The following is a 21,691-nucleotide window of genomic DNA, read 5'->3' as shown; positions in this document are numbered from 1 at the left end:
TGCTTTCGTCTCGTGTCTCATTTAGCAGAATTCCAGCCCTATCACCACCCAAACAAGCGTAGTGTGTGTGCGTGCGTGCATGTGTGTGTGTGTGTGCATGCATACGTGTGTTGGGGGGGGACCCATTTTAAGAACCTGCATGTCAACAATACCGATTATAGTGATCCAGTTCACTGTGGACGTGGTGCCCTAAGGTGTCCTACCTCTTTTCTGTATAAGCGTAGAAGGGGTCTCACTGGAATCTTCCCTGCCCCCACCACAGTTAACTAGGAACAGTTCAGGAAGAGGACAGGGGAAGTCTGTTCGCATATCAGCTTTTCTAGTAGTCCTACCAAAACCAGTACACTGGCCACAGGAGAAGGCCATTGGGGGGATGAACTAAATTCGTCAATAATAATAATAGTAATAATAATAATAATAATAATAATAATAACAACAACAACAACAACAAAGCATCTCTCCCATAGAACATTTTGACAGGACAAAAGGAATGCTATGATGTAGAAAACATTCTAAGACATCTCCAACGCAGACATGAAGATATGATATACAAGAAGGATGCAAATAACATGCGCATTGTTGAGTCCAAGAAACAGTTTTCAGTATACCTTTTATTATTTTTATGTTTGGGAATGTTTATGGGTGTATGTGTGTGTGTGTGTGTGTGTGTGTGTGTGTGTGTGTGTGTGTGTAGATGTACATTTGCGTAGAAGCCAGAGGTCAATGTCATATGTTGGTCTCTCACTGGATTCTAGGGCTCAGCAATTTGACTAGGCTACCTGGCCAGCAAGACCCAGGAAGCCACCTGTTCCTAATTCCTCAGACTGGAACTATATATGTGTACTACTATATGCCCAGTGTTCTAGATGAATGCTAGTGATCAAACTAGCATGCTTGCACAAGAAACACTTCCCTGACAATTTTCCAAGCCTGTCCCTACATATACACACATGCACACATGTACACACACACAAGTATCTATCTTTTCTATCGTTCAGACAGTGAGTTGTTATTCCAGGAAGCCAAAGAAAATGCCATCACTGAACAGAGACCCCAGGGATGCTTTCTCAGAGAGCTTACACCTGAGTCAAGGTTAACTGGAGACTTAAGGTGAGGTTAACTAGAAGTACAGGAAAATGGGGAAAGCAGCTGGTAAGTTAGAAAGGAAATTTTCTCCCTGCAAAGCCACTTCTATCTACTGCACAGCACGTAAGTGACTTACAGTACCCAAGCATGATGCTGTGTGTGTCCCACACAGAGGCAGAGGGAAGCACATTTAGCCAGCCCCAGTGAGTCAATATGCAGTGATGCTTAGCTATCCAAGCGGGATGTTTCAGTGCAAAAGCCTGTGCTCTGTCTACTGCCTGCATCCAAGAGTTACAGATCAAAGACGGAGGATGAGTAAGACGGTCTTCATTACCCATGGAAGATGACTGACGTAACCAACGACGACGTGAACTTGCCATCTGCTGCTGTAGACCAGGGGGGAGCACACAGGAGAAGGAGTTGATAGGCTTGAAGCTAACGGAGAAGAATGAGTCCTTGGCAGGTGACAGATGATACCCAGCTGGAGAGGTGTGTGCATTGGAGGGAGGCATCCAACACTCAGGGTATATGAACTAGCTCGGGCAAACAGAAACATCTGGTGTGTTGTCTAGACACAACAGTGCCCCGCATGGCTGGATTAAAGGGATAGATTGGGTGTGGGAAGAAGAGAGGCTGACAAACAGCTGGGCAGGCCTGGAAAGGGGTCCTCTGATTGAATACACTATGGAGATTGTACATCAAGGAACCAGTGTCCCATGCAAAAAAAGAAAGATAGAGAGAGGAGAGAGAGAGAGAAAGAGAGAGAGAGAGAGAGAGAGAGAGAGAGAGAGAGAGAGAGAGAGAGAGAGAGAGAAAGGAAGGAAAGAAAGGAAGGAAGGAAGGAAAGAAGGAAGGAAGGAAGGAAGGAAGGGAGGGAGGGAGGGGAGGGGAGGGGAGAGGGGAGGGGAGGGGAGAGAAGAGAAGAGAAGAGAAGAGAAGAGAAGAGAAGAGAAGAGAAGAGAAGAGAAGAGAAAAGATGTGTCTTTCCATGCTGGGCCAGGAAAGAGTACTAACCATTTAGCACAAAGGAATGAGGAGGGGTTTGCCCACCATGACCACAAACACAGGGTCAGAGATGGGGTGATATGAAACCTCCAGTGTGTGACAGACATGGGGGCTGAAACACATGGCAGTGCAGAAGGCTTATAATTTTTCCCCTCGGGTAACTACTGGGCGCCCCACACCTGAGCTTGTCACGACAAGGGGAAGCTTAGAAAGCAACCCAACTGAGGTCAAGGCCTGATTCTAGCCTGTGAGGGCCAGAATCCCATACTGCAGCTTACCCAAGCACTAAGAGAAGCTGCACAGCTGCTATTGGATGCGTGGTGCATATGAAGTGCAACCAGCGCCTAGAAAACCAGGGCTTTCTTTGATGACAGTTTGTGTGCTCGTTCATGAAAAAAAAAAGTATGCTTTGATTCAGAGATAAGCAAAAAGAAATACTGGCCTCGTATTTACCTCTCAGGGGAGTGCATGTTAGAAAAGAGAGTGAAGAACCAGTTTTGGTTTTTTTATTTTTTGTTTTTTTGTTTTTCTGCTTCTATAATCATTGCAGGTGGTAGCAGCAAAGACAGCGATGAATTACCTGCTTGGCCCGTGCCTCCCTTCATAAAACTTTTATTTTCCCATATCTACACACACTCACTTCTCTGTTCCTAAGTGCCAAGAGCGGATCAGAATCCATCAGCAGGACAAAATGAAACCCTTGTTATATTAAAATGCAATCAGTGGTGTGTAAAAGTATCTGTCTGAAATGTAAAACCAGCCATGCGCCTGGCATTGCCGGGCGCCTTTTTCCGTTATAGATCAAAATTCTGAGTGGTCTCCTTATGTCATAAATTTATGAGCTGTAAACAAGACGTGGCATTAGGTATTGGCAGCAAATGTTAACATCAACAAAATACCCAGAGCCTGATACATTTAGCAGTTATAAATCTGAACTAGCTCTCGGGAAGGGTGACAACTGCTATGTACCCTAAGTAGCATTAGAAGATTCTGCACCTGCCAAATGTGTTGCTGGTGACAGGAGATTATAATGAGATAACTGGACACACCCTTCAGTAGCTACCCTTGGGATTATACAATGTAGCAACCAGTGCTTATGGACTGATGACCATCAAATATGACTCTGGGCATAAATCGTATCTCAAGAGCTAGACTCAGGGGTCTCACAGGCTCATGCACGAACCACCTGAAGTCTACAGCCACGGGCGTAATGAGGCGTCTTCCTCCCCTTGTGGATGGCAGCTCCTCATTCATGTCTTGGGAAGGAATCACTAAGTGGAAGGATGTGGTACCCTGAGGCCAGTCCCTAACGTGCTACTGAGCTCTGGAGGCAGAGAGCTTGCTGCTGCATTATTCACGGAGAATCAAAGCGCTTGTCAGACAGATGCAGGGTGATTGGGAAGAGGCGAGACAGCCGTCTGAGCCTTGTTAGGACAGCGAGGCAGACATCCCAAATGAGGTGGCTCCCTCAGTGTGGAGGAAACAAGGCTGGAACTCCATGAACAACAGAGGGATCCAGATTGGGCCTGAGCTGCGGAGATATCCTGGCATGTTGTCAGAGGTGTGCTGTGCTGACAGTGTGTATGATCCCGAGTCAGTAAGGGACCAATGACAACAGAAAAGGGGGAGAAAGATGCAAGGAGCAGAATTGTTCAGATAAGAGCGGTGAGGGGGTGTGAATGGCCCCTTATGACAACGGTCTGTCAGAGGCTTCAAGAAGCAGTGGGTTGGGTTATCCTATAAAAATGCATCTTGTGACCCACTGGGCCCATCAGGCCCCTCCAAAGGGACTAAGTACCCACATAGTTTTGTAGAATAAAAACATAATTATCTTTTGGGGGCAGGGCTATTAGAAAATCCGTTCTTTCCTCCAAGGTTTTAGTTCTCAAATCAAAGCTACTTGCAACCCAGAAACCTGTGGAAATGTGATTCCAATTCTTCCTCGTGAGCAGTCAAACAGGCTGGGACTCTACCTGTGAGCTGCACATTGTTCTAAGGGAGGTCAAACAGGCTTAACGCTAGGCCGGAATCATCCATGCACTCGGCACCGTGATGAGTTGCCCTCGGATAATCTCAGATAAGAAATCAAATGGGCATTTTTTTCCCCCTGGTCCTCATCCTTACCTCAGTGGGAAAAGCTGGCAAATCCACCTCTACAACAGATCCAAAACTCTCACCTTCCTAAAACCAGTGGCCAGAAACTGTCCACTCCAAAGCAGAAGCCTTGAGATCACCCACCATGGCTACTGGTTACAGACACTGCTTGCCTGGAGATGCAGAAAAACACAACCTACTGCCCTGTTTCATTCTGATGTTTGGTTGGCACGATATTTGTAGATGCCCGATGATGGAGGGCACCTTTGAAATAGACACTATCTAACAACAAACCCCAAGGAATTGGACGCAATTGATCGTTTGTATGGGATGCCATTCATTCTGGAGTGAGAGTCTGTGGGAGGCACTTCGTTCCAGCTTGGACTCCGCTCTGGGATGATGGTTAATCTTCTGAATTGGGCACCACTTGGGAAGTAGAGATGAGAATCGATGCATCGTCCAAGAGAAAGAGATGGTACACCAATTAGCAAGGCTTATTACACTAAAGCCTTGCTAATGTAGTCCAAGAGGGCCCTGGTGCAGCCGGGTTTATAATGAGATTTTTCTCATTTGTTCGACAGTGACTAAACCCCATCCTGCTACTGACTCTGGGATAAAACAGACTGTCCCCCCCCCCCCATTTAAACTACTTTTGAACAAGAGTGGATACAAAACTGCAGGGTAGTTTCAAATTTTGTAAAGTTCTTTATCTCCCAATAAACTTTCGTGAAGAACTTTCCATTCTTTCTCACGAGCTGGAATGACGCAGTGAAAGTCCCAGATAAATCCTATCATTTACCACACCCTTTTCATCAAGGCACTTTTGTGATGGCTTAATCTTTCTCAGGCTAAAGGTCCCATAAATTAATGTAATGCAACCGTTCCGTTCCCATGGAAACCTATCGTTAGGGTGCCAGGCCTCTGGTTAAATTGAGAGTGTGTGTTTCAAACTATGGCATCCTAGAGTCAAGGAAGCATGGCGCTAAACCTGGGTGGGGCTGGGTGCAGGTTCAATACCGAGTCTACCTTTGAAAGCTACTGTTTGCAGGAACCATGGCACTCTCTCTCTCCTCTCTCTCTCTCTCTCTCTCCATCTCTCTCTCTCCCTCTCTCTCTCTCTCTCCCTCTCTCTCTCTCTGACTTACTGTCAAGGGGCAGGTGGATCTTAAGCCACTGTTAAGTATTAATTTATATATATTTATATATTTGCATCAAAATCCCATCATTCTCTTAGATACACCTCATTTTAGTTCTTTGGTCAGGTGAAGTAGAAGGGAAACCTCTCTTACATTGTGTTAGTTTTCTAAACTGGTGGGTTTAAAGGCCTTACTGCGTAGGATGTGGAGGTATCTGCCTGTAATCCCAAACTAAAGATGTACAGTCATGAGACTCATGAGATTGAGGCTAGCCTGGGCTACTTAGCAAGACCCTGCCTCCCAAAATCAAAATCTAGAGATATAACTCAGGAGTAGAGTGTTTGCCTTGGATGTACCGGGGCCCGGGTTCATCCTTAGAATCATAAAAACAAAGCAAATAAATAAAACAGGTGTGCCTTAGAGATATCTGTGGAGGCAGGTGTTCCCTGAGGGAGAGGCTGCAGATGTCTGAGACCCCCAGATGCAAAGTCGGCTGCGAACCTGGACCAGAGCGAAGCAAGTGAGGAGGAAGTGCTAGTGGGTACCAATCCTGCAGACAGAAGGACACCTGCACACCAAGGAGCAGCGACTGAGGACAGACAGACAGACAGACACCCAGAGTGGGATCTGGGAGTGTCGGGCACTGATTCTGCATGCAGATGGGCGGCGGCTGGTCTATAAGGCCGAGGACTTCCTGGGCACTACTAACCTGCTAGCTTCCGCTGAGGCATGGTGATCATAAATGAGCTAGGAGCTACACATCTCTACCGCTCTCCTCCCCAAGTGGACTAGGACCACCTCCCATGAGGAGACTCCTCTCAAGATGACAAAGGTGATCCTCCCAGCACCGGATGCTGGAGGCTTCTGGATCTGAGTGATTGAGACTTTGGGTCCCTTCCTTGGTCCCTCTCCCTGCCTCCCACTGCCTTCAGTGAGTGGAAGCCGCCCGAGCCCGAAGCTGCCAGCTATAGCCGCTGCTCTGAGTAAGCCCTGTACCTTCAATGTTTCTTTCTCCTTCTCAATGCGCTGCTGTTCCAGATGCAGCTTCACGAGCGCGGCTTCCTTGGCAGAGATTTCTTCCTTCAGCTGGTCCACTTGATGCGTCATGATCTTTAACTTCCTCTTCATTTCTGTGATTTCATCCTAACAAAAGAAGGCAGGAGGAAGGGTGGGAAGTCAGGTGAGCAGACACCACCCTCCATATGGGCATTCAGTGTTTATTTAAGAGCTTTCTCAGAATAAAATCTTGACCAAATCTGATTAGGCAATTCCTTTGTCTCTTGCACCCAACAACATCAAAATACCTTATAGACATGGCACGGAATTGGCTCATGGAACACACACAGCATATAAACAGTGCCATATGCAGCACACATGTGCAAACACAGACATACACATATGCGCACATGTGCAAACACAAGCACACATGTACATATACATGCACACGCATGCTCATGCAAGCGCACATGTACACACATGTGCACATGAACACACATGCTCACACAGCACACATGTACACACATGTGCATACCCACACACGCACATTTGCACACTACCCATCCTTTGACTAAGAAAATTAGTCATGTCATTATGAAGAGATCCCAGAGCCAAGTTCTGGAGTTAAACCAGGAGAGTGTACAACTGCAGTCGGAGCCTTGGCAGCTACCACCAAGCATTTTAGAGCCTTCCCACAGTGCAATGGCAATCCTACATGACAATTTAAAGGAGGCTGAGCTCTCCGTGTCCTATTGAGTGACGTCACTCCCTTTTCCGGCAATGCGTCAGTGTGTATAAACTCATGCCTTTTCAGCTGGATCCAACAGGATTTCTTAGTCTTGTCTAGTGCTGCCACAAGAACATCAGAAAGTGATTTAAACTCAGTATGGCGACAACTCAAGATATAAAGACGTGAGCAGACGGTTTACCTGAGCCTCCACCAGGTTTTTGCTGTACAGGTTCCTGTCTGATCTCACAGCTTCATACAGGTTTTGCTGCTGTTTTAACTTCGTCTCTGATTCGGCAATTTTCTTCCTGTAGTCAAAAATCTGTATTTCTCGGACTTTAATGTCTTCCATGTTTGCAAGGACCTGGGAGAGAAGAAGCAGTTGGACCCAGTTATACAGCCCATCTGGACTTAAGGGCTTGGGAGCAATGAGGGTTTTTATCTAAGAGTGGCTGCTAGAGATGCCAGCACTCAGTAAACCGGAGAGATCACTTTGGCACAACGCAAAAATGAAGGCAGGCCAGTTAGGACCACGTGTGTTACACACATGACACTAGTACTCAGTTATAAAGCCTTAACACAGATATTTTCGAAGATGATAAATAGGGGAGTAGTTCCATTCTGGAAATATCTATTGATCATCACACACAAAAACAGGGTAGGGGTCATGAATTTAACAGATCCTAACATGTAGAGCACTAGGAAAGATAAGAGAGACCTTAGTTGCTTCAAGACTGCCCACTCAAATTCACTAAGAGGTTTTTTCTTTGTAAAGCGACCTTTGTTTGATAGCCATGTGACTCTGTCTTGCTAATATCAAGCCCTTCCCATTAGGGAAGCTAGGTAGACATCATAAAAATGCCATCAGCTACGCTCACAACACTTCTAGGAAGGGCAAGAGGCCACATCACCACGTCCCCTTCACAAGGATGAGAATCAAGGACCTGAGACCCCTGCCTGATCCAATCTCTCTCCACGACTGGTTCCTGAAGAAGAAATTCCCTAATCATGACTCCGGTCCACTGGCCCCAGAAACTGACTCTTTCTAAAGGAAAAGTTCTTTTTTTTTTTCTTAATGCCTTTAAAAACTCTTAGCGGCAGGAAGACAATCGGTTAAACTACGATGTGAATGAACATCAACAGCGCGTGAGTAGACAAAGGTTTGACTTCATCACAGCATCCTCGTGAGCTTCTCTCCACAGCCACAGCTTACAGTGACAGGGTGACGTGGCAGGAGATGAGAGGGTGGGGATGGGCTCCAAGAACATGAGCCCAGAAGGGTCCTCTGTGGAAACAATGTTTTTATTAGAGTAGGGGTCATGAATTTAACAGATCCTAACATGTAGAGCACTAGGAAAGATAAGAGAGACCTTAGTTGCTTCAAGACTGCCCACTCAAATTCACTAAGAGGTTTTTTCTTTGTAAAGCGACCTTTGTTTGATAGCCATGTGACTCTGTCTTGCTAATGTCAAGCCCTTCCCATTAGGGAAGCTAGGACCTAGAGATGGAACAGGACCACACACCTTTGCCAGGCTCATGTTCCTGACATCCAGGCATGTGCTATTTGTGACCAACGTTTCACCAAGTTTTTGCATGATGGATATGTCCTATAGAGGCTTCCTTCCCCTCTTATCCCCCAGTGTGGGATTAGGATCTCAGAAAACACACTCCGGTAAGCACCTTTGTAGTGTTTCCTCGGCGGGCCCAACAACAAAGTGCTCCTCTGAAAATAATGAATTTCCTTATAATAGTCCCAATACCATCGTTTATGTTCCATTCATAAATGTGAAGCGCATACATTATTCATTCTTTTATTTATTTATTTATTTATTCATTCATTCATTCATTCATTCATTCATTTATTTGGACTGTCACACTCATTATCCCACATCAGCCACTTGTCCCCACAAAACATGAGAAGGTTAACAACCTGGTGTGTATCTTTCACCTTTTTTTCCTTGAATTTTGTGCTCGGGTTTACTTGGGTCTACAAGCAAGAGAAAATCGCTGTGATAATAACTCACAGCTATCCGTTATTTTCTATGTCCCTGGCACTTTACCCATTTCAATTCATTTAATCTTCACTGATGTCCTATAATCAGAAGGGGAAAAAAATGAGATCAAAGAAGTAATATTCCCGAATGGATCCAACCAGCGAGGCTATAACATGGGGATCCCCCGCCATTTTGAATTATTTACTTTGGAGGGTTTTTTCATCCTTTAGGCTAATGACATCTTTTTGAACAGCGCCCCATGCCCTTTGCTTCTTGGCACATGATGGTTACTTGTGAAAACTGTGTATTAACTGGCTCTAGTCATTCTCATGAGTATCCTGAACGGTGTGTGCCCACATCATCACATCGCCAACTACATGACTATGAGCGATCATTTAGTCGCAGTTTTTGCTGCCAGGAGCCAGGCTGCAATGACCATTCTGTACTAGAGATCTCATAGGCTGGCACTCTCTCTTCTGGGGAACGGATTCCCAGGAGCGGCATAGCTGGCCCAAAAGACATATATATATATTTTAACTTTAATACATATTGCTAGATTGCTTTCCAAAATGGTTGAAACGCTTTACTCTCCCACACGACCAGCGCCACTTTCTTTCATAGAAACTCACCTTGGCAGTTCTAAAGAAACCCTCTTTGGTCAGACCAGATGACTCTTTCAAGGTGCTATTGAGTTTAGTCTGTGAAAATTTCATTTAGGACCCTACCCGTGGATTTTCAGTGGTATATAGCCTGCAGCGTTTCCACTCAATTTCAACATCAAAGTTTCTGCTCCTTTCAGAAAGCAAATGAAAAATGCCCTACTGTCCATTTCCAATCACTCACCAATTCATTCATTCATTCACTCATTTGTTCATTAACTCACCTATTCATTCACTCATTCATTCACTGACCTTGAATTTTGCATTTGGGTTTGCTCGGGTCTACAAACAAACAAAAGTAGCTGTGATAATAACTCACAGCTATCCATTATTTTCTATGTCCCTGGCACTTTACCTGTTTCAATTCATTTAATCTTCACTGATGTCCTATAATCGGGAAAAAATGAGGTCAAAGAAGTCCCAAATGGATCTTGACCTGTGTAGATCTGTCTGTGAGATCTGTCTGTGAGACCTGGGATTTGGCGACTCAAGAATAGGGCAGACTATAGTCTAATGCTACAGACAATTTCCCTTCAGTGTCAGTGTGCTTTTTATACACGGATGTAACAAAAATAGCTATGGTCCAAGAAAGGTTGTTTGAGTTCAGAAAAACATTCACATGATCAGAAAAAACAGTAAATAAAAGCCAATAAAGCACATGATAAATATTAACAGGGCAGCCCTTTCCCAGAATTTTCTCAAGACAGACCAATGGAAGCGCAACTGCCTGGCACATGCTATAGATTATATCTGGGGAAGCATGAAAGCAAGGCAGAAGGACATAGCTACATTCCAGGCACATGGAGGATAGCACACAGCACATCCTTCTGCCAGACTGGGTTCTACGGCAATATTCCAACCTCCAACAAGAAGCAACATGCATTTTTCCTGGCATCTCTCTCACAGTTCCCCAAGGCGTTGCTCACCGTGCCTCAGAACTTTGACCGTGTTCTCACGCTCCTCTCCTCTCTCATTCACTCATGCACTATTTATTAGTTCCCTCGCCTCTTCATTCATTCACACATTTATTCGTTAATTCACTAACATGTTCAGCAATTCATTAACATTAATCAGTTAGCATCTTCATTAATTATTAACATGCTCACTGACTCGTTAGCATATTCATTAATTCACTCACATATTCACTCATTCCCTTGCCTGTTCGCGCATTCACTCAATGAGCACACACTGAGGACATGACTAAAGCAGGCTCTGTAAAAGCATGATCATTACAGAGAGGAACAAGAGGTCACTAGCGGTAACCCTGAAGCTTACCGCTAGTGAGTGACCCCACTGTAGAATGAATCGATTAATCAAGAAATGGTTAAAATCCATGACTGGGACATGCACTAGAAAGCCTCTGGATAATCCCTGAGGATAGACCTATGCACCTTATCCAAGCAGGTAATATTAGTGGTTTATATAATTCATGAGAGCTGACTTTTTGTTCTTAGTGCTGAGCCATCCCACCCAAATACACAATCATTGTGGAAGCGATGCTTCCACATCCGTAAAGCAGTGGCTACCACCATCACCCTAAAATTACACAAGTGCATGAAAAGCAGTTTCTCCTAGATCTATACACAAATCATAGCTTCTATCATTATAATTATATAACGTAAGAATTTGCTGCATATAATTAAGAGTTATGCTAAGCATTTGATAAAACCCTGCCATTGTTTATTACTGTTGCTTACTGCTATCGTTCAGTTAGTGCAGGCAGAAATGCCCAGACTGAAAATATATGCAGGCTCAAGGGGAGTGGCTTGGATGGCTTGTTGGGACTTCAAGGAGCAAGATGTAAAAACTGAAGGCAAGGATGTCTGAGGAAAGGTGTGTGGATAGTCCACAGCGAGAATAAATTCTGCTCCTTCATCCAGGACTGCTACAATCTGCTACAGTCCGCATTGCTGGATTGATCCATAAACAGAAGGCATCTTTATGAGATGTCAACCTGATAGTTAGACTATATGTTAGGAATAAAGTCTATATGAGGTACTCGTCGGTGGATCTGTTAACTGATTGAAAGAAAGAAAGGAAGGAAGGAAGGAAGGAAGGAAGGAAGGAAGGAAGAAAGAAAGAAAGAAAGAAAGAAAGAAAGAAAGAAAGAAAGAGGGAGGGAGGGAGGGAGAGGGGGAGAGAAAGGAAGGAAGGAAGGAAGGAAGGAAGAAAGAAAGAAAGAAAGAAAGAAAGAAAGAAAGAAAGAAAGAAAGAAAGAAAGAAAGAGAGAAAGAAAGAGAGAAAGAAAGACAGACAGGGGGAAGGAAGGAGGAGCAGAAAGAGAAAGGAGAGAGGGAGAGAGAGATAGAGACAGAGAGAGACAGGCAGGCAGACAGACAAACTTATCCTGAAATTTAGCCTCTTTACCAATTAGACATCATTCTCACTGGGTCAGTGAAACGAAAAGATTGGAACTGCTCTGAACCGTGCCATCAGCATTCAGAATATCTAAGCAGCCCATCAGAGAACAGAAAAAAAAAGCTGCTTGTTCAATCACTTTGAGAGATGTTATAACAAGGATGATCCTTGCACAGACAGAATAATGCTCCAGAGAAAGGATGCTGGCAAGGACATTTCTCTTTCTGAGCATCCAAGTGGCACTGCCATCGTTCTGCACACAACAGTGCACAGAATCGCAAGTTCACGTCTGGATTCCTGAAGCCAAGAGTCATGGGAATCCGTCACCATAGCAAGGGGATGAAAGGGACAAGGAAGAGGCGGGAGCTGAGGGAGAAGGCGATTTGCAAATCAATTTATCTCTGAGCATTGAGACTCACAATTCATTCTGGTGCAGAGCATTCAAACCAATGTCCCGCAGAGGATCATAACCCCCAAGTTCATTAAATGTGCTAGGATGCTATACATCAGCCCAGCTTCTCAACACGCAGCTGGTCCCTGTTAAAAGTGAGGTATCAGCGAAGCCAGGGGGTAGCTGTGAGGCTGTTAGGTTAGCTAATTGATTATACTTTCAGATACCCCAGACCGACTCCCAAGATCAATCACATTCAAGTCTACTAAGTTTTATTGCAGTCAAGGAATCCGAGGGGCATTTGCAAGCCCCTTCAGAGGAGCGCGGAAAACACTTAGGGTACAGAATAGGGGAGTAGAGTCCGTGTCTGTAACCTGCCTCTTGCTATCTCTCTTTCTGTTAAAAACAACCTCCCAGCAGGAATAAGAGTGAAATAAAAATCGATAGAAGAGTCTGGAAAACAGCACCACAGACAACGTATCGCACAGACTGAGGGCAGATGAGAACGTAGGTCATGGACTTTGGAAGCCTCTGCCTACATATGATGAGACATCGGTGCAGTCAGCTTCTCAGATACCGCTCTCTGTCTCGGCGTCTACATTCTCCCACTGACACCGCCACCTTCACTTTCCTAATGGACCTGGGAAACGCTCCTTTTGAAAACAAAGGAGACCCATGAGCCCGGACACAGGCAAATTTGTTCTCATTTTTTTTTCCTTTCCTCAACACCTGCCTGCCCCCGAGTCCCTACCCTCCAAGTGTAATGGCAGCCACGGGGTTAATACAGCAGATATCGCTGAGGGCTTATACTTCAGAGATCAATGAAGATCTTAAGGCTAAACCTGGTTCCTCCCTCTCCCGAGCCACAGACTTCCTCCCCTGGCAACTCCCTCCTGGTTGTTCTTCTAGAAGAACCTAGCATCTTCTTGCAGTTGCTGTTGCCTCCCGCCTCTTCCCAGTCTCTCTAGCTCCTCCCATTGCTGTCTGCAGCCCAAGCCCCTTCCATCCCCTATGCCTTTTTAAATGTCCCCATAGTCTGACTAATACAACTGTACCTTTTATACCAATGCGAGTATCAGGTACTTCACCAAACACAGACTATTTTTCCACTAGCAGAACCCTGGCATCAGATGTACCCTGGTTGTGCTCTTTGACGGAAGCCCACACTGTGATTTCCACCCTCACCTTGAAGGTTTGGGGCCTTCGCATGCACACTGATGTACACCCTAGCTTTCCTGGGCCTCCAGCCTACAGATGGCAGATGGGAGGAATGCCCAGCCTCCATAACCACGTTAGACATTCCTCCTACTCAGCCTGCCCCTCCTCCACATCCCTGACTGATGCTCAAAGTGATGGTGTTAGGTCCCTGGGTGACACTGACCCTGGCCATGGAAGAGAAATAGGGAGAGATGCTGGACCACTTTCCAGCTTCTTTCAGGTCATGTACCTGATGAAGCAAGTTTAAGAACCCACAAGTGGCGGCCTAAGTCTTTTCCAGTTCACCTTTGTCGGCCTTAAAATCCTTGTCCTTCCTAGTCTTTGGCCTGTACCTTCTGGGCATTTAATAACGAGAATAGCACCGCTTAAATAGCCCCTTGACGAAAAGCTCTGGCTTATTTGTCCAACAGACATGTTTGCTTCTCTATCACGTGTACAAGACTCTTCTCATTGTGTGCCTACGAGTTTTTCAAATACTCAGAAAGTATTGTTTCATTGAATCCTCACAATCACCCCCAAATAAATGTCTCCGGCCCTCTTGTATGCACACAGATAAAACTGAAATTAAAGCTCTTTGAAAAACTCTGCCTCGTTCTCACGGTCGTGTGATGGACACGCTTCCCGTTTTTGATATTTACGTACAATCATCGCAACAGCTCCTTAGTATTTTATCAGATATGCACAACACAATTTGTTGAGCCTCTCGGGGTGCTGGTTTGTATTTTTCTTTATTCTAGATTATACCGCGGGGAACGTTGTTTTATGAAACTCTTTTCACTCCTTATTTTTCCTTAGACTTGGTTTGTATAGCAGAAATTCCCAAGCCTAGGTGATACTCTTGGAGCATGTGTGCAATCGCTGTAGTGAACTTAGTGTGGCATTTTCTCCAACCCTGGGCGTTAACTCCTAATGCCTTACAAACAGAATGCATGGAAGAGAGCCTTGTGTTGGTGTCAGTGAGGGTGTATAATACCACGTGTCCATATGTGTCGGAAGACACACAAAACAAGACGCACAAAGATTGTAGTTGGTAAGCAATAGTTTAAGAATTTATACCGAAATTGCTTGGGTGAGATCTTGTGTAACTCCATCTACTTCAAACACCAGAAACTGCGAAAAACAGCTGACAGCAAATCTCAGTACCAACAATCCTCTTTTGCAGGGGAGCCAAGAAAAACATACTACCCTATATGGAAACTGTAATAGCTTTTTTTTTAAGAGGGGGGGAGAGGGAGAGAGAGAGATAACCTCACCATGTACCCATTTAAACTTGCTTTGTGCTCACTATGTGCCCAGGTGTTGGAAGAATAATACGATCCTGTCTCAAACAAAATTTTAAAAATACTTTTGAAGCCATGGAGGAAACCTTAAGAGTTAGCTCTGATCAGGGGTGGTGGTGACAGCCTGGAGCAGAGACGGACAGTTTTCCACAAAGAAAGAATTGTAATCCTTGATTTCTCATGTTCAAGTCTGAGCACCGCCTCATGCCGCAGGGTCTCCCTTAGGTGCAACCTAGCTCCTGCTCACGATGTCAGGTGTGTGAGACGCAGAAAGAATGGGCAGACCCCACCCTACCCCACCCTTGGCAGCTGAGGCTAGAGAGAATCCCAGGGGTCTATTGGGTCGAGTGGCCAGAGAATCCTGGCAGGATCCTCCTGTGGTGCAGTGCTGAGGCTGACCCTCACAGAGAGTTCTCCTAAGAACAGGTCCCTGTTGTTGTGGAGCGGCCGCGAAGGGGTTAATGCGCCATAGTGCGAGCAGATGGGACCAAACGCTAACACGGAGCCTACACTGTGCGGTTCCCACCTCTGAACAGGCAGTGTTTCTGTGCAGCGTAGGTAAACGGGTCAACCATAGTCAGAAATGCTATGTGCTCTACTCCAAAGACCCCAGCTCAGGAGTGTGAGTGTCCTTTGGGGACCTGCCGGGGCTGGCTGCAACACTACACTGGTACTCCTCCGTTTGCCTCTGTAAATCTGTTTGTTCTCCGTGGGGAAAGGCTGATTTTCTATTCCCAAGGCTTGTTTCCCCTCTGTGTATACAATTCATGCGTCGGCGGCTGTCCCTCTATAGTCTCTGAGAGTTCACTCAAACAACAAACAAGACAAAGCTTAAACATTCAAGCGCTTTGGTCAACACTGTAGAATTCTCAGTGGACTTGACTGACAAGCAGGAAAACGGGCTAACATTTCTGTAGAAGGCAACATTTTGCTAGGGGGAGGAAAACAAAATTAAATGAATGCTTTCCCCAAATTCTCTTCTTAGTCTCATAGCGCCTTCCTGATCCCCTGCCCTATTTCTGGGCTGCTGTTCCAGGTGGTCTTGTAAAACTATGGGTCAAACCCATATGGAAGTCAGAGGCAGGGGAGAAACACAATACAATAAAAAGATTGCTGAAAGCACAATAACCAAAATTATTAGAGGGGACTGGAACGATAGTTCCGTGGTTTCAAACACGTGTCTCTCTCACAGAAGACTCCGGTTCAGTTCCCAGCATGCACATGGTGGCTCACAACCATCTGTCACTCCAGTTGGAGTGGACTCAATGCCCTCTTCTGGCCTCCTCGGGCATCAGGCACATGCACGGTACCACACACATCCATGTAGACAAAACACACAGGTAAAATACAATCTTTAAAAAAAAAGTAATCAGAAATCAAAGGCACGACGAACCCCAGGTGCTTCTAGTGGCGCTTGTCTGTAACACAGGCTTAGCGACAGCCTTGGTTCTGGGCATGCGCACTCTGTACTATGCATGCCAGAGCACTCAGCACCAGTGAACACTGATTGGAGCCTCTTAGCTCAGATCTGAAACTGTTATCACAAATTGCAGAGCTTTTTGACAGAAGCTAGCTAGGGAAGGCTACACAGTAAGCAAGTAAGTTTCCTGGAGATGGCCCACCATTTGCATAGCTACAATAAATGCATGCACTATGGAGAGGCACAGCCCCAGAGACTTCATCCAGGATTGCTTTCCGCTGCTGATGTGCCTTTCCTGCCACTATTACATAGACTAAGGATTCCTGGGCATCAACCCACCCTACTGGGCAAATTTCCTACAGATCAACAAGAAGATCAACTTTTATGAATTAATGCTGTTCAGATGATTTAATGACTTTACAGAATTCACATAATTTTAGTAAGAGAGTGTAAGGAGATGGGATTGTTTTGCCAGAATGATGTAGTAAAGTTAGAATCAAGAATAGAACGTTGGGCTGGAGAGATGGCTCAGCGGTTAAGAGCACTGACAGCTGCTCTTCCAGAGGTCCTGAGTTCAATTCCCAGCAATTTCATGGTGGCTCACAACCACCTGTAATGGGATCTGTTGCCCTCTTCTGGTGTGTCTGAAAATAGCTACCATGTACTCATTGAATAGATAGATAGATAGATAGATAGATAGATAGATAGATAGATAGATAGATAGATAGAATGTGCCCCTTCCTCATAGACTAGTAAGTGAGGATGCATAAGGGATAAAATGAGCTTTCATAAATTACAATAAGAAGATAAATAGACTTGCCAAAAATTTGTGATCAAGGAGAAACATTCATTCTAGATCAGGTCCAAGAATGAAGCCACAGATGTGTACTATGATAAAGCAAAGCCTTGTGAAACTGTTGCTGTGAACTTATAATGAGCTTGTATAATGAAACACTGCTATGAACTTACTATCAACACCCTTCTGGAACTCCCCTTTTGTGTAACATTTATCTATGAGGTAATTTTATAAAGAACTTTTGTCTAAGAAGGTATAAAAAGGCTGAGAAAAGAAAATTATGGCTTTTGGGGTTCCACTCCATCCACTGTGGGGGGAGGGGTAGTGTATGGGTGTGTGTGTCCCTCTGTCTGTGCCTGACTTACTTAATTTCTTTCCTTCTTTCTTTCTTCTTCTTTCTCTGTCAAATTGCCAAAAGTCATCAGCTTGTGGCCCCCAGAACAGTAAGAGAGTCTTAGAGGCCAGAGGTCATAGGCTTTTGGCCTTCATCCAAGGTCAGCGCCTGGCACCGCCTCCAGCAGCTTTTGTCGTGTACACAAACTTTTCTATCCTTACAGAAAAGGAATGCTTTTAACTATGGAAAACAAAGACGTTGATATTTTTCTATACTCCTCAACATTTAAGCATCAATGTAGCTGTGAATTGTATTGTTAGAATGTTTGGTGTTTAAAATTACTGTTTGAGTGGCTGACATGAAAATTCATGAATTTTGACTTAGGATGAGGACAGAGTTTCCAACGATTTCTGAAATGACCTTACACATATTTCTGTCATTTTGTGTGACATATTTATGTGAGGTGGCATTCCCAGCTTTGACAATTATGAAAATCAAAGTAGCAATCAACTCTGGAAAAAAACATTTAGGATGCTTTATGTCCTACAGTACTGAGTACTCAACCAAGATTTCATTCTGTATGTTAAACTGAGCAAGTACAACCATCTCATTAGCATGCAAATTGGCTTTCACCTTTAAGGAACGGTAACAGTCCATGTATACCAATGGCCTGCTTTGAAATACACTTATGATTTACTATCAGTCAACATTTGGTTTACATACTTATTTATATTTCTATGTAGCTGGGTTCAAAAATAAAATTCTTGGGCAAAGAGGTTTTGTGAGGGTAAATAATTTAAGAATATCTGCTCTAGGCCATTTACCGGAGAGTACACTGCAGACAGACACTGTTTAACTGGCCTTATCGGATGCCAGCTCTACGCTAAGAAAACAAAGCCCGAATCTCTGATCTTCCTCTTCAATATGTCCTTCTCCCTCTAGTTGGTTTACAGAAAGACATCTAGAAGCCAGCTACCCAAAGTGTGGCTTTCCCTCAGTGGAAGAGTTAGAGATTCACCCGCTCTCTAAAAATCAAAACGGTTTGTTGAAGATGTGACAGGGGGCACCACGACTTAGCTTGACATTGGTTAATTAAGTGACTTTCTCCTAACAAGCTTGGTTTCCGTGTTCTAATGAGACATGAACAGACGCAAAGTGAGAGTAGAGAGTTGAAAAATATTGATGCCTGTGGTGATTTTAATAAGAAAGACCCTTATAGACTCATGCATTTGAATGCTTGGCCCGTAAAGAGTGGCACTATTAGAAGGTGTGGCCTTGTTTGAAGAGCATGTCTCTGTGGGGGCGGGCACTGAGGTCTCCTATGCTCAAGATACCTCCAGTGTGGCCCGCAGTCTCCTTTTGCTGCCTGTAGATCAAGATGTAAAACTCTCAGCTCCTTCTCTAGCATCACAGCATGCCGCCATGATGATGATGGACTGAACCTCTGAAACTGTGACTTAGCACTGATTCCATGTTTTCCTTTGTAAGAGCTGCTATGGTCTTGGTGTCTCTTCACAGCAAGAAAACCCTCACTAAGACAATGCCAGAAACATGATGCTGCCAAACCGGGGGGTGGGGGGGGGGGGATGGTGTTGGGAGTGGGGTAGGTTGCTGCACATCCAAGCAGCAGGGAAGAGGAAAAAGCCACAAGGAGAGGGAACAAAGGGCAAAGACAAACGACAGAGAGCAGGAGCGTGGTCCATTCCACAATTTGGCCCCGGATCGGCTCTGGAGCAAGACCCAAATCTGAATGCAAACCGTAGGCGAACACTGGAACAAACCGTCCCACCCCAGGCTGTGGTGGTGCTCAGAACAGAAACACGGACTGGCACAGCTGCTCACCGAGGCACGGCTATGTGGCTTACCCTCTGGGTGAGGTCGCTGGCCTCGTTGATGTACCGGTCCCGTTCCTTTTCCAGCTGAAAGATGATCTTCCTCTGCTTCTGGGCCTCGTCCTTGTAGTTCTGGATCTCCTCCTCCAGGTTCTTCTTGGCTTGCTCGTGGAGTTTCACCAGGTCCACCTGCTTCTGGGTCGCACTGACCGCCTTGAGCATATTCTGAAGAAAAGTGGCGACAAAGCGGGCGCCTTACTCACGTGTTCGACAAAGCGGGCGCCTTACTCACGTGTTCGAGAACCTGGGGTTCATTCGGGTTACCCTGGTCCCTATCTCTGAGATAACCAGATGCCTTGCCTTTGGTGCGAATCAAAATTATCACTCTGTCTATCTACTCCTGGTTATGAAGAGTTCCTTTTGTGAACTTTGCACAAGGCACAGTTTAACACGCTAACATATCACCGCATCCCAAATGTACTCTGCTCTGCTCCCTGTTGAGCAGTGGGAGACAGCGGCCAGAAGGATAAAGGTATGTACCGATGACCTCACACCACAGGGAAGGCAGCAGAGCCAAGGTTGGGACCCACCTCCATCCCAGCTCTGATGTTGTGAAGACTGAATCACCAGCCCTCGGCACCTAAACTGGGCTTTGACTCCAATGTAAAATAAAACTAGCTTACTGAGAGTGCAGAGTTGAGCCCAGTACCGACATAGGCCTGTAACCCCAGTGCTCTGGGCAGGAGGCAAGAGGCAGGAAGATCATGACTTCAGAGGCAGAGAGCTCCAGGAGACTGGTGTGGGCTAGGTGAGACCCTGTCTCCAAAGGAAAATGAAAGGACTAGGGATGTGGTTAGATGATAGAGTGTTTAATCAATGGTATCCAGAGCACTGGAAAAGCCCAAAGAACATACATACATACATACATACATACATACATACATACATACATACTTAAATAATACTCAAATGCCTATAAATAGCAAATGACCAATAAAACCTACTCTTACATCACTACTAAAAGAAATGGAAGCACAGAGAGACTACTAAGAGAGAATACTATGAACATTCTTGCTACACAAGAGATAAATCTTAACTTTAACATGATAAGCACATCAACCTCCCTGACTTGATTATGGGACAATGCACGGATGGACAAAATAATCCCTCTAGATCTGGAGTAAGATATGCAATTTATTACATGCAAGTTAGTAGTAAAAGAAAACTTTATCATAATAACAGCAAGAGTTTTATAGTAGACCTATTCACAAAAGTCTACCCATGAAAACACAAATGCCTACCAAGTGGCGGGCACCGGAAACACACAGTAGGTCCATACAGTGAAATATTACTCAGCTGTAAAAGGGAATAAAGTTCTGGAATGTGCTGCAAATGTTGACAGAACTTTCAAACAGCATCCTGAAGGAAAGAAGCCAGATGCGAAAAGGTCACATGGTGTGTGATTCCCTGTCTACAGGGAGCCAGGATCACCAAACCCAACAGAGACAGAAAGCCCAGTTCAGGTTTCCAGGAGTGAGCGGGGGGGGGGGGGGGGGGGGAGACAGAGGACAGAAAGGGGGCAGCGTTTCCATCCGTGTGATAAGAGTGTCCTGGCACTGGATAATGATATTGAGCTGTTACACTGGGGATGTTTGAAATATTCTTAGTGATACATTTTGTTATGTGTGTATTTTACCACACTTGGGGGAATTCTTCAATGATAGAGCTTCCGGTAAGATGCCCGGACTTCTGCAAGTAAGCCCTCCTCCACGGTCCTGTATACAACCTTAATAGAAAACTCTCTGAGCCACAAAAGATGAAGGGCAGGGCAGTAGGAGGGAGGAAAGGAGGGATTGCCTGAGAGTGTAATAAGACATAAATGTGATCAAAATGCTTGATATGTGTGACAATATTATATTAAAACCATTATTGTGTGTAATCCATACATGCTAATAGAAAACCTGGATTTCACTTTCCTCTCTTCCTGCTTTCTTTTTGTGGATGGCCATGTCCCAGGACCCTGGCTCAGTGAGCCTGGGACCCAGGTAGCTACAGTTTTTTACATTTACTTATTTTGTCTGGCACACAGATAGAGGTCAGAGGAAAACAAGGAGGAACCCGTTTTTCTCCTTTCACCAAGAGAATTCCAGGGATTGAACCCAGGTCGTCAAATTTGGCAGCAAGCCCCCTTACCGGATGAGCCATCGCACCACGTTTTTTAGGCTGCACTGGGGCACTGGTGACTTCAGGAAAACTTTAGGCTGGATGCCCAGCTTCCTAAGAAATGAAGAGCAAACAACCTCACATCCTGACAGCCATGCTGCCCAAGAGGAGGGCTCACCTCACTAGCCACAAGTGAATGGAT

At 45.1% G+C, this 21,691-nt stretch overlaps 1 protein-coding gene across 1 annotated transcript in view; it reads right to left on the bottom strand.

The window, feature by feature from the left end:
* Window positions 1–21,691, bottom strand: part of Cfap58 (cilia and flagella associated protein 58) — a 97,668-nt gene that overhangs the window by 53,454 nt on the left and 22,523 nt on the right. The window contains exons 9-11 of the mRNA NM_001163267.1: window positions 19,360–19,551; window positions 7,247–7,408; window positions 6,318–6,464 (exon numbers count right to left, since the gene is read on the bottom strand). Of these exons, the coding sequence (NP_001156739.1) occupies window positions 6,318–6,464; window positions 7,247–7,408; window positions 19,360–19,551 (501 nt within the window). The remainder of the gene's footprint in view (window positions 1–6,317; window positions 6,465–7,246; window positions 7,409–19,359; window positions 19,552–21,691) is intronic.

This window comes from Mus musculus, chromosome 19, assembly GCF_000001635.26.
Source record: "Mus musculus strain C57BL/6J chromosome 19, GRCm38.p6 C57BL/6J".
Classification (NCBI taxonomy): Eukaryota; Metazoa; Chordata; class Mammalia; order Rodentia; family Muridae; genus Mus; species Mus musculus.
The sequence above is the reverse complement of the archived record's forward strand: the minus strand, read 5'-3'. Positions and strand labels throughout refer to the sequence as shown.